The sequence below is a fragment of the Hippocampus comes genome, unplaced genomic scaffold (assembly GCF_001891065.2).
Source record: "Hippocampus comes isolate QL1 unplaced genomic scaffold, H_comes_QL1_v1.1 scaffold104, whole genome shotgun sequence".
Taxonomy (NCBI): domain Eukaryota; kingdom Metazoa; phylum Chordata; class Actinopteri; order Syngnathiformes; family Syngnathidae; genus Hippocampus; species Hippocampus comes.
Genome location: NW_017806072.1, coordinates 5,446,898 through 5,462,608, shown reverse-complemented (window position 1 = coordinate 5,462,608; position 15,711 = coordinate 5,446,898). Strand labels below are relative to the sequence as shown.

At 41.0% G+C, this 15,711-nt stretch overlaps 1 protein-coding gene across 1 annotated transcript; it reads left to right on the top strand.

Moving 5' to 3' along the window:
- The first annotated feature begins 104 nt into the window (after positions 1-104).
- On the top strand, positions 105-15,469 carry bcl2l13 (BCL2 like 13). The gene is made up of 7 exons (XM_019893979.1): positions 105-389; positions 943-1,155; positions 6,327-6,410; positions 6,584-6,740; positions 7,223-7,295; positions 8,024-8,152; positions 13,740-15,469. Exons 2-7 carry the CDS (start codon positions 1,005-1,007, stop codon positions 14,703-14,705), a joined length of 1,560 nt encoding a protein of 519 aa, XP_019749538.1. The 5' UTR covers positions 105-389; positions 943-1,004; the 3' UTR covers positions 14,706-15,469.
- Positions 15,470-15,711: the final 242 nt, after the last annotated feature.

Genomic DNA, 15,711 nt, shown 5'->3' with positions numbered 1-15,711 from the left:
ATTTCCGGTTTGAGCTTTCAAAGTCAAACAATTGAGTGGCGTGTCCCTTCCAAAAACGGGAAAGAGTAAGGCGTGATCGATGTTATCGCACTGATTTTCCAATTAGAATAAACAAATAATTGTAAAAGATGAAAAAATACACGATTTCCTATTTGAACCTTCAGATAGTCCGAAATAAATGGCAATTTGATTTTAGACTGACGGCCGAAAGAGAAATACTTGTTCTCCACTTTCGTTGGCTTGTGTTCGATCCGAACGCACACTGCTCAGCTGCCTATGTGACAGGCTGGGCTGCTCCCTTTCGTGCTAAGGCTTAAGCTGCACGAGTGTTGCATAGTTCCCCTTCGGCCTCCGGTTTGTCAGCACCTGACTGCCTTTATTCAAGGACGGTAGGTGTGTCCTTCATCGGGCTTCATTTTAGTCAAAGTCATGCTTGACGGTGCTGAAATAGCAACCGAAAATATTTAACATTACGCTACGTTGTTTGTGGCTGTTGCATTTGTGTGTGTTTTTTTCCCACTCGTCGAACTAAAAATTGACATTCTCCACTGTTATAAAGATCTGTGCAATTTGCCATTCGGGGTAACATTTAAAATATTCATATCACCCGTCGGTGATTTCAATGTAGTTTCATTTGATTACATTTCATTACATGACATTTCGAATATAATTACAATTTATGCATTTCCAATAATGTTAGTTTGTATAAATCCACACAGTGGTCTTTGCCACATGTGGAGGTGAATGTGGAACTATAAGTGCTATAATATATTACCTATGCCTTTTATAAGACATAGTGTCATACATTTACTCTTACCGGTTGTTTTATGGCCAAATGCATCATTTTTATACTGATTTGCATGACATTTTATGTGAATGGGTGCTTCTACTCACGACAGCTACTAGTTCTAACTCCACAACTCTGCCTCTTCTGATCTACAGGTGGGGTGTCCTGCTCTACTGTAAGAACATATGTGCCTGGAAGTGTGACACACCTCTGATCCATGGCTACCTCAGGCTCCGTCGCTCCTCTGTCTCCCCCAATTGCTACCACCGTGCCTAAGGATTTCCATTATGAAACCAAGTATATTGTGCTCACCTACCTGGGGCAGTTGCCTGCCAGTAGACGTCACGCTGAGCTCACAACAGCGGAAGGTGAGAGAAAACATGCAAATATCGTGCAATTGTATTTGTTTCTACACTCAGTATATAGTGAAGATGGCACACTCTTGACTGTAGTTGTATTTCTGCAGTATTAGGTGATGTCAAAAGTCAACAATTGACATGCACATTACACTTCACACACAGACAACACACATGCAAGTCACTCGACAGAATCACAACTGTTCAGGATGTGAAGCCACCTGTTTGCATGCTCAGTTGAGACCTGATGTACATAACACCGAGTGCCCGTGAACATGAAACACATTTCAAAGTAAGTGGTTCCAGCTTCATATTTATTTATTATTTTGTTTTGGTTTTATTTATAGTGATTTACAATATTGAATTATCCCTTGTGGGTTAAAATCCTATAATTAATAAAGGTTTAAAAAAATCAAATATGGAAACACGGTTACTGCTGTTTATTTGTGTGTGTGTTTGTTTTTTCAACATTTGTGACTTTGGAAAAGCTTTTGACAAACGATATTTTTCAGACTTTAAATCGCTCCGCAGTATAAGTCACACCAGTCCAAAAATACAACATGAAGATGAAAAAGATATATTAGTTGATCTGGAGTGAAAGTCACATTTTTGGTGAAAATTTATCTTACAGAAGCTGATACCAAAAAACAGTACAGCCTATAAAATCCCTATTCCCTAATTATGGGTGCGTTCAGATATACTGTACGCTCAGAGCGTGCACTATTTCCCGTTGTTTGGAAACTCAGAGCATTGTTCAAATGTGTGGTTTGGTTTTTCAGAGTAACCCCATCACGAACTGTTGATTGCTTCATAACCTAGGTTGCATTCGTAAATTAATGGGAGGGAAGCATGCTTTGCCTCTATAAACACACACACGCACATGCAATCACTCACACACACACACACACACACACACACACACACACACACACACACACACACACACACACACACACACACTTTCAGAATGGTGTCAGGGCATCAGGGTGTTAATACTTTGGAGAACCACCTTTTTATGCGACTATAGCTGAAAGTCTTTTGAGGTTTCAGTTGTGCACATTTGGAGACTGAAATGTTTGCCCATTCTTCCCTTACAAAACAGCTCTAACTCAGGTAGATTAGCCGGAGAGCGTTTGTGAGCAGCAGTTTTCATAACTTGTCACAGATTCTCAATTAAATTCAGGTCTGGAATTTGACATGGCCATTCTAACACCTGGAAATGTGTTTTTTGTATCATTTAATTGTAGATTTTTCTTTATGTTTGGGGTCATTGTTTTGGTGGAAGGTAAACCTCAGTCCCAGACTCAGGTTTTATGCGGAGCCCAACAGGTTTTCTTCCAAAATGGCCCGGTTTTGGCTCCATCTGTCTTCCATCAACTCCATCTTCCCTGTCCCTGCTAAAGAAAAGCAGCCGCAGGCTATGATGCTGCCGCCTGCATGTTTGACCGTGGGGGTGGTATTTTCAGGGTGATGTACATACAGTGTGACCTTTATGCCCAACATAACACATTTTGCCCAGAAAGTGAAATTTTGGTCTCATTTGACAAGAGCACCTTCTTCCACGTTAGTTGTCTCTACCAGGTGGCTTTGCAAACTTCAAGTGGGACTATTTATTATTGTCTTTGAGAAATGGTTTTCATCTTGCCACGCTTCCATAAAGGCCAGATTTGTGCGGTGTGCGACTACTAAGTGTCCTCGAGACAGATTACCCCACCTTAGCTGTGGATCTCTGCAGTGTGTCCACAGTGATCTCTCATCAGTGCTCTCCTTGTTTGGGCTGAGAGTTTAGAGGGAGGGCCAGGTCTTGGTAGGTTTGCAGTTGTCTCATGCTCTCTCCATTTCAATATGATTTATGGAACAGTGTTCCGCGAGATGTTTAAAGCGTGTGAAATGTTTTCATATCCTATTCCTGCTTTCAACTTCCCCACAACTTGTACCCGGACCTGCCCGGTGTGTTTCTGGGGCTTTTTGATGCTGTTTGCTCACTGATATTCATTTAACAGACCTCTGAGACCATCACAGAGCAAGTGGACTTATAGTAGGACTGGATTACATGCAAGTGGACCATATTTATCAGCATTAATCATTTAGGACAATTTGGGATCATTTCGAAATTATCAGGGAACTTCTGGAGTGAGTTTGCTACACTGACATTAAAGGGCGATTGGCTGGCAACCAGTCCAGGGTGTACCCCACTTACTGCCCGAAGAAAGCTGGGATGGGCTTCAGCGTACCTGCGACCTTCGTCAGGATAAACGGATTAGAAAATGGATGGGTGGATGGACATTATAGGGGTGGAATAATTATGCACGCCCCACTTAAAATCTTGTATGCATTTCGTTCCATTTCACAATTGCGTCCCACTTGGTGTTGATTCTTCACAAAAAAACAAATCCAATTTTATATCTTTGTTTGATACCTGAAATGTGGCAAAAGTCCATAAAGCTCAAGGGGGCTGAATATTTTTGCAAGTCACTGTATATGTAGGCCAGGGGTGCCAGAAGTGGTGGTTAGGGCCGCCTGAGAAAATAAGAGTTGGCTGCCGCTATTCATGCCTCGCCTGCGAATAGCAAAAATCTGCATATAATTGACATTCATTGAAATGCAATGGGGGTTGGGGGGTGTTAATCACTCTCAAATTCTTAAAAAGAAAAAAAAAATACTGATATTCATTGCGTCTTCCATGAAAAACATGGGGCTAGGGGAATGAAAAAGTTTGGAAAAAATATTGAGAGAAAAGAAGTTTGTGAATATTCGAATCTGTGGGTGCTGAACTGCGGACATGCTGCATTCTACTGGATTTCCATTTTGCGGTACTGAATTTGATTTGATTTTTTTTCATGTAGCCCTAAATCCCTGACAGCGCATCTCTGTGTAACTGTACGTGTATGTGCAACAAAAGCAGTAATACACTGAGAGCATCAGAATGTCACTGTTCTGACCTAAAGCACTGAAGCAATATGTACAGTCCTGGCCAAGAGTTTTGGTAGTGTCTCAAATTTTGTTTAGCTAATTTTGCCGCCTTAATCTCAAAGTTTATGATTAACATTTATTCTATATTTTGTTGTACTATGCCATTAGAATTATGCTTCTGAATATCAAAAAGTCAGCATTTTCCTCAGAAGAATTTGTATGCCTGTGCACGGTCATCATTGTAAATGCTTTTATTGACTTGTAAACATTATCCAACTTAGAAAAGACTTATTTTTGTTTTTCACAAACTAAAACAATAGTTATTGAAATATTCTTGAAAAATAGTGAAGTGGGAAAGTTGGTGCTCATCAAAATTTGCATTACTGCCAAAACTTTCAGCCATGACTGATTACTGTATTAAATAAGGAACGTGGTTACTCCCAGTGAGCTAAACTTACTAAAATATTGTTAGCGTTACAAATGACAACACACTTTTAAAACTGAATTATAAATTTACATTGTACTCCTAAATTCCATTTGGGAATGGTTACCATTAATGGAGGGAAGCGGTGTTGGAAAGTCATTGGAAAGATAACATTGTGTTGGAAGAAAGCAAACTGAGTGCAAGTAAAGAAAACAGAAGGAATTTTCTGTATTTGCTGTCCTCACAGTTGCCGTGTGTACGGTTGGTGTGGGCGTGGCCGGGCAGATGAGTGTCTGATCCCTGCTTTCCGCATGACCCGCTCCAATTTCTGACAGCTTGTCATGTGTAATCAGCGTAGGATCACTCACACGTTAATGGAGCCAAGCAGAGTAGCTGGCCTTGTAGATGGGTGATTGAATGCTGAAACAGCACCAAGCCAACAGCAAAAAACAACAGTGATTCTTTGGATATTCGTGTCCAAGCTCCAGGGGAACTGAGGGGGTAAAGGGGCCCTTTTTGACTGTCCAAAAAATGTCCACTTGCTGTCTTTCCTCAGTTTAATGTTGCCGTCACCGACAATCACTCCTTTGCCACAGGGATAGCTAAATTCTTTTCTTTATTAAATCCACAGTTGACCTTTTACACAGACCTTCTACATTGTGAAAATGAAAGATTGTGCCCCGTTGTAATGTGTACCTTGCGTGATTCATCATGCCCACAGCTGTTTAGACTCAGTCTTATAAATATTTCACTCAGGGCGTGCTCTCTGCATGCGTGTCTCGTGTGTACGCAATATGAAGGTACGGTGATCGACATATTATTTTAAGTTCAGCAAGATGTTGAATAGGCAATGTCTGAATGTTATGAAACTCAAGGTTGAAAAGCAATGGCTGCAGCATTTAGGATGTTGACACACTAATTCCACTGCTCTAAAAGTAGTGCTGCTGTACACAGATTTCTGCATACAATTCCACAATGCAGTGTTTCACATGAATAAAAAAATGTATAATTAGTAAGGCGCCCCAAATTTCAATCGATAGAGGGATTTGATAAGTCCCATTGCTCACTTGAAACGACAGTGCAAAACAATGATCGACGTCCAATTTGTTTGGATTTGGAAAATGTTTCCCTTAGAAATAATGGAAACAGAAATAACCTCCTTCCTGAGTAAAATTACCCTATTTGAGAATCTTTATTAACCATAAGAGTTTAAAAAAATCTAAAAATAATCATGTACGTTCAGTGGAGTGGTTTGTGATGATGGTAGTTTGTGACCTCTCCCATAAAATAATTTGGTCATATTTATACATGAGCCATAGTCGCCACTCGAGGCACACGAAGACTCATGCGAGGAAAAGTATTTCCTGCTGAGGTGGATTACTAATGGCATCTTCTTCCCCGACATAGCATTGTATGCTGCAAAGTATTAGCGAGCAGCACAGTCTCACCGGAAATGAAAAGTTAAGCACTATGTTTGGTTCCAACTTTTTTTATTGGTTCGACAAGTTTCATGCACATCCAAGTTCCATGCACATCCATCTTCTGTACTGCCTTTCCAGTGCAGGGCACATATAAACAAACAACCATTTACACTCACATCCACACCGAATGACAGTTTAGAGCCTAACATGCATGTTCTCGGAATGTGGAAAGAAACTGGAGTACCCGTGGAGATGGTTAGAACATGCAAACTGCATCTTGAGAATCAACACAGATAAAAAAGGGGAAAAAAAGAACACCATTTCCAGCGAGCGCATCACTATTTTTTTCTTGATATTGTGACACAACGTTCAGAATGACTGCTTTAAGGCGAAAAATATGTTGTCTGTTCCAAATGTAATTTCAGGAAAGTCAGAGAGCGATCGTGCCGGCATTGTTAAAAAGCAGGTAGAAGAAGAGCTAAAACGACTTGAAGATGAAATGGATGCTTGTAAGTATTGTTGCTCACTGAATGACACACAAGTAGACATCTCAGCCAGTTGTTGCACTGACCAAATTGCACTTTGTTGAAGCTAAGTTTTTCCCTCCCCCGACTCTTTTAACCGTTACTCTCTTGGCATGTTCCCAAACCTGGCTGAGCTAGCATTCTTTTTGCATTCCCAGCCTTTTCCAGCACAGGTTTCGACTGTCGCATGTCCTTGGTGTTTAGTCCAGCCAACCCTGAGACATCAATTGAAGACTGTCTCGCTGAGCTGGGAGAGCGTGTGGCCCGGGAGCTGGACGCCCACCTGAGAGGAGCTGTCGACACACTTCTCGTAGGGTCTGTTTTTTTTTTGTTTTTTTACTCTGTTACACATGGAGCAGACATAGCTGAGGCCGAGTTGTTCTTCTAGTTTGCAACTCTGCCTCTGCAGCCTTGATGAACCGAATTCTTCATGATCTACTAATGAATTAATTGATTATTTTATACATCCCAGAGTCTCTGCGTTTTCAGTGTGTACTCATGAAATTGTTATTGAAATGTATTATTGAATGTGTGACAAATCTTTAAAAAAAAAAAAAAAAAGTCGCAGAAGTTAGACGGTCTTCAAGCAATCATTGTCATGCAATGAGAAGACTCCATTTCCTTCTCAGCCGAGCCACAATTAATTATGCACACATTTACGCTTACGTTACCGGTGCAGCAGAGTTAAGACAACATGGCCAAATGTATGTCTAAAAAAAATTGCATTAAAAGAACAACACCTCTGCCAAATACATATTACAGTAAAATTATTTCATGACCGCATGTCTGTGTTTTAGGCCGCTAGAGTTTGAGAGATTCCGAGATACAGCGCTGGACCTGTTGGCATACACACGGGGAGGGTCGAGCAAGGTGAGCTTGCACTTTTCCATTTCACGTTTTTGGGTTGAAAATGAAACAAATTATTCTTGTTTGTCTGGCATTTTGGGTGTTGCACCATTGATTATGTGCACACTGCCCTAATGTTGTTGTTGTTGTGTTTTTGTGCTTGCAAACACTTTGTTTTTCTTCTTTCTACCCCCAAAATTGCTGCTGTAGACTGTAAATTTCCCCAGTGTGGGACAAATATAGGATATCTTGTTGTTTTTTTTTTTTTTTTGTTTTTTTGTCAGGGTTCGTTCAAGGTTGCAAAGACTTTCGTGAACAGTTTCACGGGCGCAAACCGATGTTCTTGTCACGAAATTTTGGCGCCATGAAATTTGGAAGGTGACAAGAAAAGGTTTTTGCGACCGTTAAAAACTCTTAACGAACATATTTGCGACCGTTTGCGACCTCGAACGCACTCTACGCCACTGTGTGATATGGGCTTTATATAATTTCAATTTATTTTCTTTTTTTACCCCCTTTACTGCTTTTATCCAGCTTCACGTTCACTATTTCCTCTTTTCTTTCCTCTTGTACTCTTGCTCTCCCTGACTACTTTCTCCACTCCCGCTCCGATACTTCTTAACCCTTTTCCTAATTTAACTTCCTCTGTTCCACTTGCTCCTTTACTTATTTTTGTACATCGTGTGTACTTCAGCTTCGATTCGACTTCCCCTTCCTTGTTGCTGATTCACTACTACTTCTTTGTATCCCAGGTGCTCGTGCCTTTGGTGCTGCTTCAGGCTTTACAAAGTGAAGATCACTCTGTGTCAACCCTGCTTCATCTTGGTGTGCGCTTCCTGGAGGAGGCTCAGGGTGAATACATCAACCAGCAAGGGGGATACGTGAGTGCTTTACATTTCTGCACCCTGAGCTTCAAATGACTCTTTATGGTATTCAGAAAAGCACTAAATATTCAATCAATTTATACACATATAAAGACAATTAAAATGTCTCATTACAAGGTCAATTTATCCCAGTCACTAAAGTTAACAATAACGATAAAAGTTGTTGATTATAATTAAAGCAAAGCGTGTGTGTGTGTGTTAAATATCGCTGACGTCAGGTGAAACCTTGCATCACCAACCCCTTTTCAGGCAGCGCCCAAAAAAAAAAAAAAAAAAAAAGCGCACCCTTGCTGAGCCACATTGCATTCACATTGCATACTCAAAGAGAGCAAGCCTTTTGCAACGCTTTAAATCGGTCTATAATTTATAAAAATAAGATACCCACTTAGGGACTGACCAATAAGGTTTAATTGAACTGTGAAAAAATATGAAATTGACCAAATGTGAACAACGGTGCTTTCATAACAACACTACATTATATAAGGATTATTAGTACTAATCAAAAAGGGCAAAATGCCTTTATGGAACCTTTACATAAATACTGTGACTTTAGGATAGGCGTCATTCCACCCATGACCCGGGTGAGAAATGGATGAATTGCTACAATGGTTTTAAGGGATTGTAATTTTGCATGTCCAGACACTGTTTTGTATTTCTGACATTCTTTAAATGAACAGAAGGGGGAGTTAGTGAGCCGTTTTCACAGAAACAGTTCCATAGTTTTCAAGCTATGCTGTTTTATGCTGTTTAACAAGATCTCTAAATTGAAATGAATACTAGCAAAAATAGGTTGATAACAATCAGTACAATATTGTAATCGTACTCTTGATTAATGAATTTGATGATTAGATATTTGATTATTTATGATTGATTTGCCCTCAGATGGGTTATGTGAAAATGCTTACCTGTGCAATAGTTTACCACATTCTGCCTTTTCTTGCTCTGTCTTCAAATTGAATATTTCTCAGTAGTCAAGCTGTACTCCAAACACAAAGACATGATAAAAAAAAAGTTTTTTTTTAAGGTCTGCTACAATTAACAAGGAATAATATACATGTAATATTTTGGGGAATCGATGCACAGTTTCTTCCACCACTGTAGTTTTAGCACTGTGTTGTTGGAACAGTCCTTAATGGTATTAGTGAGTCTGTAATGTTCCATCATTGGTCATTAAAACACTGCAAGACAAAACCTACATATGAACACAGTCATGCTAGCATATGTGGCGTCATGAGATTTGACATATTAACCCCTTCTTTAGTCTGTATTAACTTTTTTTTTTTAACTGCAATGAAATAGGAACACAGTGTGCTTGTCCTAAGCGAGGCTACATTCTTGCCCAGCGTTATGTCACACGGGTGAACAGATGATGTGCACGGGCAGGATCAGCATTGGAGGGGTGAAGAGAAAGGAGGCGGACGCCTGTGTACAGGCTTGGTGATTGGAAGGGAGGGAAAAGTCGCTTGGTTGCAGCAAGAGTAAGGTGAAATCTGCGTCTCTCCAGCAGGTTTTTCTGTACTACTCATTGATCCATTGGATTTTGAGCTCGTCTGTCTAGCTAAGTGAAAAGCTGGGAGTTTGTACACTTTTCACTCAGGTAGGATGTTTTTTCTTTACGCGTTGTTCTATAATAGCTACTGTAGTAGCATCCATTTTTAAGGTGTGGAACTCTGGTAGGATTTTCTGCTTTTGTTATTGTTGTCGTGGTACTTGTCAAATGCAGACATTGTACTGTTTGGTCCAGAAAGATTTGGACATTGATGGATTTTTATCATTTATATCCCAAACCTGTAGACTTTGGCATTTACCACTTGGGAATTACACACATTTTTTTGTTCCAGTGGGGTAGAAATATAAAAGAAATTAATTCTAGTTCGCGAAAAATATACAGTGAGCATCTTATTATAGAATGCCATTAAAAAATATTCTGTAGTTCACAATTTCTATTGACACACAGGCAAATTGAAATGTACTTTTTAATCGTGTATTGCATCAAAAGCAAATCTGCCCTGCTACACTTTGTTCGGAGTGAAGACGATTTGATGGTCAGTGCGGAGTCGTTTGGCATGCTTTTCAGAATACAATGCAGATTATTATGACCTGAATGTTGCGTACACTTCATTTGGCCAGAACAAAACCAGTCACCCCCCATTAACAGAACACAGCCAAGGGCACGCAAGAGGGGGAGGACATGTGTGAGTGGTTGGGGGGGGTGTGCAAGAGAATGACAGAGCAAGAGGTAGTGAGATCTCATTTTGTTAGAAAATGTCTATGCAGGGACCTGTGACCTTCAAGCTCATTCAGCTAGTACATTGTTTGCTTTTTGTCTTCTATCTGTTAGTCAGAAAAAGCTGCACATCAGCCATTTCATGTGATAGTTTGCATGACACTCGTGGTTTGCCGAACTGCTGTTTCGAACCCAGTGTTGCCAGGACAAGAATCTGTCATGAGTTTGGCTCAGCCCCTGTCACGGCACGTTCCACCGCGTCCACGTCGTGTTACATAAGCGCCATCTCGCCAGATCATGTGTGAAATATGTGCATCACCGTACCTCGACTTCAACACGAATCTGGAATAGAGCAGAGGGTCTTAATGGCTGCCCGACAAAAATAGCTCTCACAATCCCGGAGAAACATCATCACAAGGGATTAGAATGGCCCACTTGTAACGTGTTTCTCCTCTATGTATTTCAGTCTACATTCAATTTCAAGACTGGTCAACTTCTAATTTGGGTTCGAGAATGTACGTGTTTCCTATCAAAAAGCAATGCGAATTGAAAATATCCCTTGCAGGATCAAATTATCTTCATCATCCAACCTTTCGGCAAGTAACAAGTTCAAAATTTGGATCAGTTTGTCCTTTAATCTCCCAAGATGCACTCATGTATTATGAAACATCAGACATATTTCTTCAGAACATTTGAGTTGAACTCCTAATTTTTTTGCTTCATTGGCATTCAGTTTTGAAGCTTACACTTGATTTGTGAGTGTCACTTATGTAACCTTTTACCAATTATGATGTCTGAAAAAGGTGATTAAATATAAGCATTAAAATGACAAATGAAATTACTTCATTGAATTGAATTAAAACGACAAATGATTCACTTCCAGTGTCATAAGGTCCATGTAAAATATGTATTTGATGTATTTTCTTGTCGATGGCCTTAGGAATGAAACTTGAGATAATGTGAATTCTAAATTGGAGACTGATTTAATTGTATGGTGGAATAGTGTAGTAAGTAATAGAGGAATGTCTCCACTGAGCAGGTTTATTCTTACGTCGGTCACTCTGACTTTTTGCTTCCGCTGACCTTTACTGATGACGTAAAGGTGCCTTTGAAATTCCATGTCAGAGTGTTACCTCCGATCTTCCCTTTCATGATTTTAACTTTTGTGGCTTGTGTTGATTTGCAGTGGGAGTAACATCCCGCATCCGCTTTCAGGATAAATAAGTCAATAGAGCACTATTCTGTTAATTCTCTTCTTGTCAGTCTTTTGACAGACTTGTGACAGTAACGTTGCCTTGTTAGCCGTTTTTGTGGGACTTTCCATCACTCACATCATCACAAATGTTTTCCAGATGGTGAGTTTTTTAGCAGCCTACAATATTGCGTAACCTAATTAGATGGTAAGTCCAAGGTAGGCAGGAATGTGTTGTTTTTATTGTATGGCTTAACAGTGTCTTGAGGCATGGGTGGAGAATGGTGGGAAGGGCCGATGAATAGCATGACTGATGATCATATTGAAGTGGATTTAGTGAGGTTCCTTGTTTTCTCTGTTCCTCATCTAGTTTGTATTCATTATTACGTAAATGGTGAGTCAAGCATTAGCACTATTATATTCTAGTCAATTCTAACCAGCTTAACTGCTCATTATCACGTTGCCATTTCTCAATGAGGTCAAGACACTATATGCAGTTTTTGGACAATTATTCCCTTTAAAAAAATAAAATTAAATAGAATGGATCCATTCCAGGGAGAATTCATTCACTGGTGTATTTTTGAACCTGCATAAAGTAGAATCCAATATGAATGGCAGTAGGGAATTTATTTTCTGTTCAACTCCGTGACCAGCAAACTCCTGTGGACTTAACAGCACATGACAGCACTGTCCGCTTCAGTCCGGATGATAGCGAGTCTGTATCCTGATGGTGCAGGTTTTTAGTAAAGCATGCATGCAAATCAGCTTATAGAGAAAGCCAATGTTGGATAACGGTTGTGGCTGTTAGGTTAAATCTCGTTCCTGAATAGTGCAGCTGTCACATTCACCAACATTGTGCCTCTGTGAAAAAAAAAAATGGCCAAGCCATTTATGAATAATTTTTGGTATGCCAGTACTAGTTTCCGCTTGCTACTAACTTGCCTGTTTGCTGTAAATGTCCAGTATTATTTTCGAGAAGTTTCTCTGATGTAATGATTATGTTCCCAGCAGGTAGAGAGCATGTCATGCAAATGAAATGACTTGGCAGATAACAAGCAGTGCATGGCATCTGCGTTTCTGCCTGTGGCTTTCTGTAAAAACACCTGATGAGTTCCTGAGGTAGTTTTGTTTGTGCACGCTGTTATTAAAATCCCAGTACTGTCATGTGCGCTGGATATTATGCATAGGCTAAAGCTAAGGTCTGTAACTGTGTGTATGGTGTGCATGGATGAGCATTAGGGCAAATGTGACCTTCTCTGGATTAAATGTGAAATCATTGCAACAGAGCTTGCTTGATGACATTGAGTTCACTGCTTTTGGCTTCAGCAGGCGAACTGGTGTCATTCAATTGCCCCGCATGATCATACGATATGCTTGGTTACATAACACACGGGTACATACACTCATTCTTGTGGTAGGTGGTGGCTTTATTCCATTCGGTGGCACACAAAGCTGAATGAAGCACAATGCGACATGTGAATGAGCATTACTAGTTTGGCACAGATTAAAACCACATCCATAGCTGAAACTATTAAATAAATATCCTGTTCTAAAAATTTACAATGATGTTGTGATTGGATGATGTACTTGTATACGTAAAACAGCCAATGACATAAAATAATTGAATTTGTATTGAATGTATATTTCTGTTCCTGTCTTTTTTATTTATGAGAGGTGGCACGCGTAGATTCAGTGCCGTTTTACAGCTTTTCATCTGTATAAACATCTTGAGAAATTCATACCTGCCTGCATCCTTTCCTGTTGACAACATTAATGGATGGAAGGAGTGAAAACTGACATTCGGTTGTGTGAGACGCATTGATATGGTTTAACGGTTCACGAGGCTGACTTCCAAGCAGGCAGTGTGGGTTCAATTCCCACGTGCTGATGGTGTTACCATCATAGTATTAATGTGAAAGGTTATCTCTTTCTATGTGCCCTGTGATTGACTGGCAACCAGTGCAGAGTGTACTGTTTTCTGCCTTTTGCCCGAGGTTTTTTTTCTTCTTTTTGAAACATAGTGAGTTAAGTATTTTTTAAAATGTACTGCACAGTTTGATGTTGGTCCCAAGTCGAATTGCTCAGGGGTAAGCAGAAGTATTTGTGCCATTGTAGTTCCCTTCCGTCCAGAAAATGCACTCATGACCCCCCCGTGTGCTCCACAGGGTGAAATATTTGGCCTTGGTTCAGAAGGTGAGCGGGGCGTGGCCGTCGCCGAAGACAGCAACGACATCTATATCCTGTCGGGGGAGCAGGCGCCCGAGCAGCTGAGCCCACCGTCGTCTCTGCTGTGCACGGCTGACAATAGCAGCGGGCACAGCTCCTGGCAGACTGAGAGCTTACCCGTGTCGTTGGCCGGCCACGAGTCGTGGGCACAGGTGTGTGCGATGGACCCCGAAGATATCAAGAGCCTGGACAGCAACGAGGGTATAGCCCTGGCCGAGGAGCGCAGCGAAAACAACTCTTCCAACTCGGACATTGTCCACGTGGAACGCGAGGAGGCCGAGCTGCTGGAGGAAGGCGGCGAAAGCGGTGCGATTGAGGAAAGCATGATGAGTGTTTTGGGTACAGAGAGTGAGCTTGCCCAGCTCAGGGAGGAAAGTAGCAGCCGGATTCCTGTTGCTCCCGTGACCCTGGAGGAACCTGCCTCCCTGATTTCACTGGAGGAGCCTGTTGTCATAGAAACACCTTTAAGTTTGTCAACAGAACCTTCCCTTATCTCTTTAGAACCGGAGCTTCTTCCAGCCCCAGTAGCTGCTGCTCCACCCCCAAGTGAACCGCAACCTGTGACGCCCTTACCTGTTCCTGTAGTAGAACCAGCATCGGAACCGGAAAGGGCCGCTGCTCCTGTGCCCGCCGAAGCCGCGCCCTCATCTCCGGCTAAGTGGGCCCAGACTGCAGAGCCTGAAGCCGCGTCTGAACCACAATTGGAGCCTGTAACTGTGCCTCCCCAGCACGAAGCAGAGGCCCTGAGCGAGCTCAATGTACCACCAGCTGAAACCCCAGTCCCAGAGGCTCCCGTGCCGGCAGATCCAGCATCAGAGCTTCAATTTCTGCTCTACAGCGGAGCTGCCCTGATGCTCCTCACTGCTGTGATGGCGTATGGTGTCATGAGCTATAGGAGGAAGTAGAATAGACGTGTTTTCTTCTCAGGGGATTAGATCACACACGAAAATATGTTGCGGTAGAAATGATTTAGTACACTGAAGATGCATTTGTCATCCAAGGCCACATTTAAAACCCATCGTCCATTTGAGGACAAAGCTTCCAACCCTCTCAGCAGGTGCAAGCACAGAAAAGGGAAATAAATGTGTACTCCACTCCCTTGATGTTCAAACCAAATAGTCATGTTTTATTTTTCTTATTCATTGTGTGTGCCATGTGATTATCCTGACAGTGTTTAAATTGTCCACAGCTGTCACTCCTATGTACTACTTTTAAATTAGTAAGGATGCTTCAAGTCGTACTAGTAAGATTCTTCAGTCAGTGGCTACAGTGGTCATTGAGAAAGCTGCAGCGCACATGAAAATATTACAGTATTTTTTTTTAAGTATAAATAAATGGGTGACAGTTAATTTAGCAGACACATTTGCTGCAGTGTAAACAAACTTGCCACATGAGAATCCACATCGATGTGCTGTTTTCCCAACTGCTGTCATATTTTTTTTATTTGGGATGAAATCGGAATAATGGTATCACTGTGATGTAAAGTGCAGAAATATTCCTTGTCGGGTGAGCTTTGGGTGGTCCGCGTGTAATTAGAAGCTTCCAAGTTTGCAATCAAAGCGGAAATGTCGAACATAAAAATCAAGAGAATGTCCAAAATAGCTCCCATCAAACTTTGTACCTTGAATTTCCTACAGCACACTACTTGAAAATAAAGAAAGTGACAATGGTTTTGTGGCGATATGATTCCATATAAATCACCACCATTTATTTCAACATTTTTACAAAACAGAGGTAACTCAAGGCGTACAGTACAATATTTTTTCCTCTTGACACAAACATCAGCTTTTAACAAAAACATTAGAACAGCACATGTGACAAACGACACAAACTTAAACTACGTATTCCTGCTTTTAAAATAAGACTAACGTTCAAAAAAGATACACTAACACTTGAAACGTGGCTTAACGT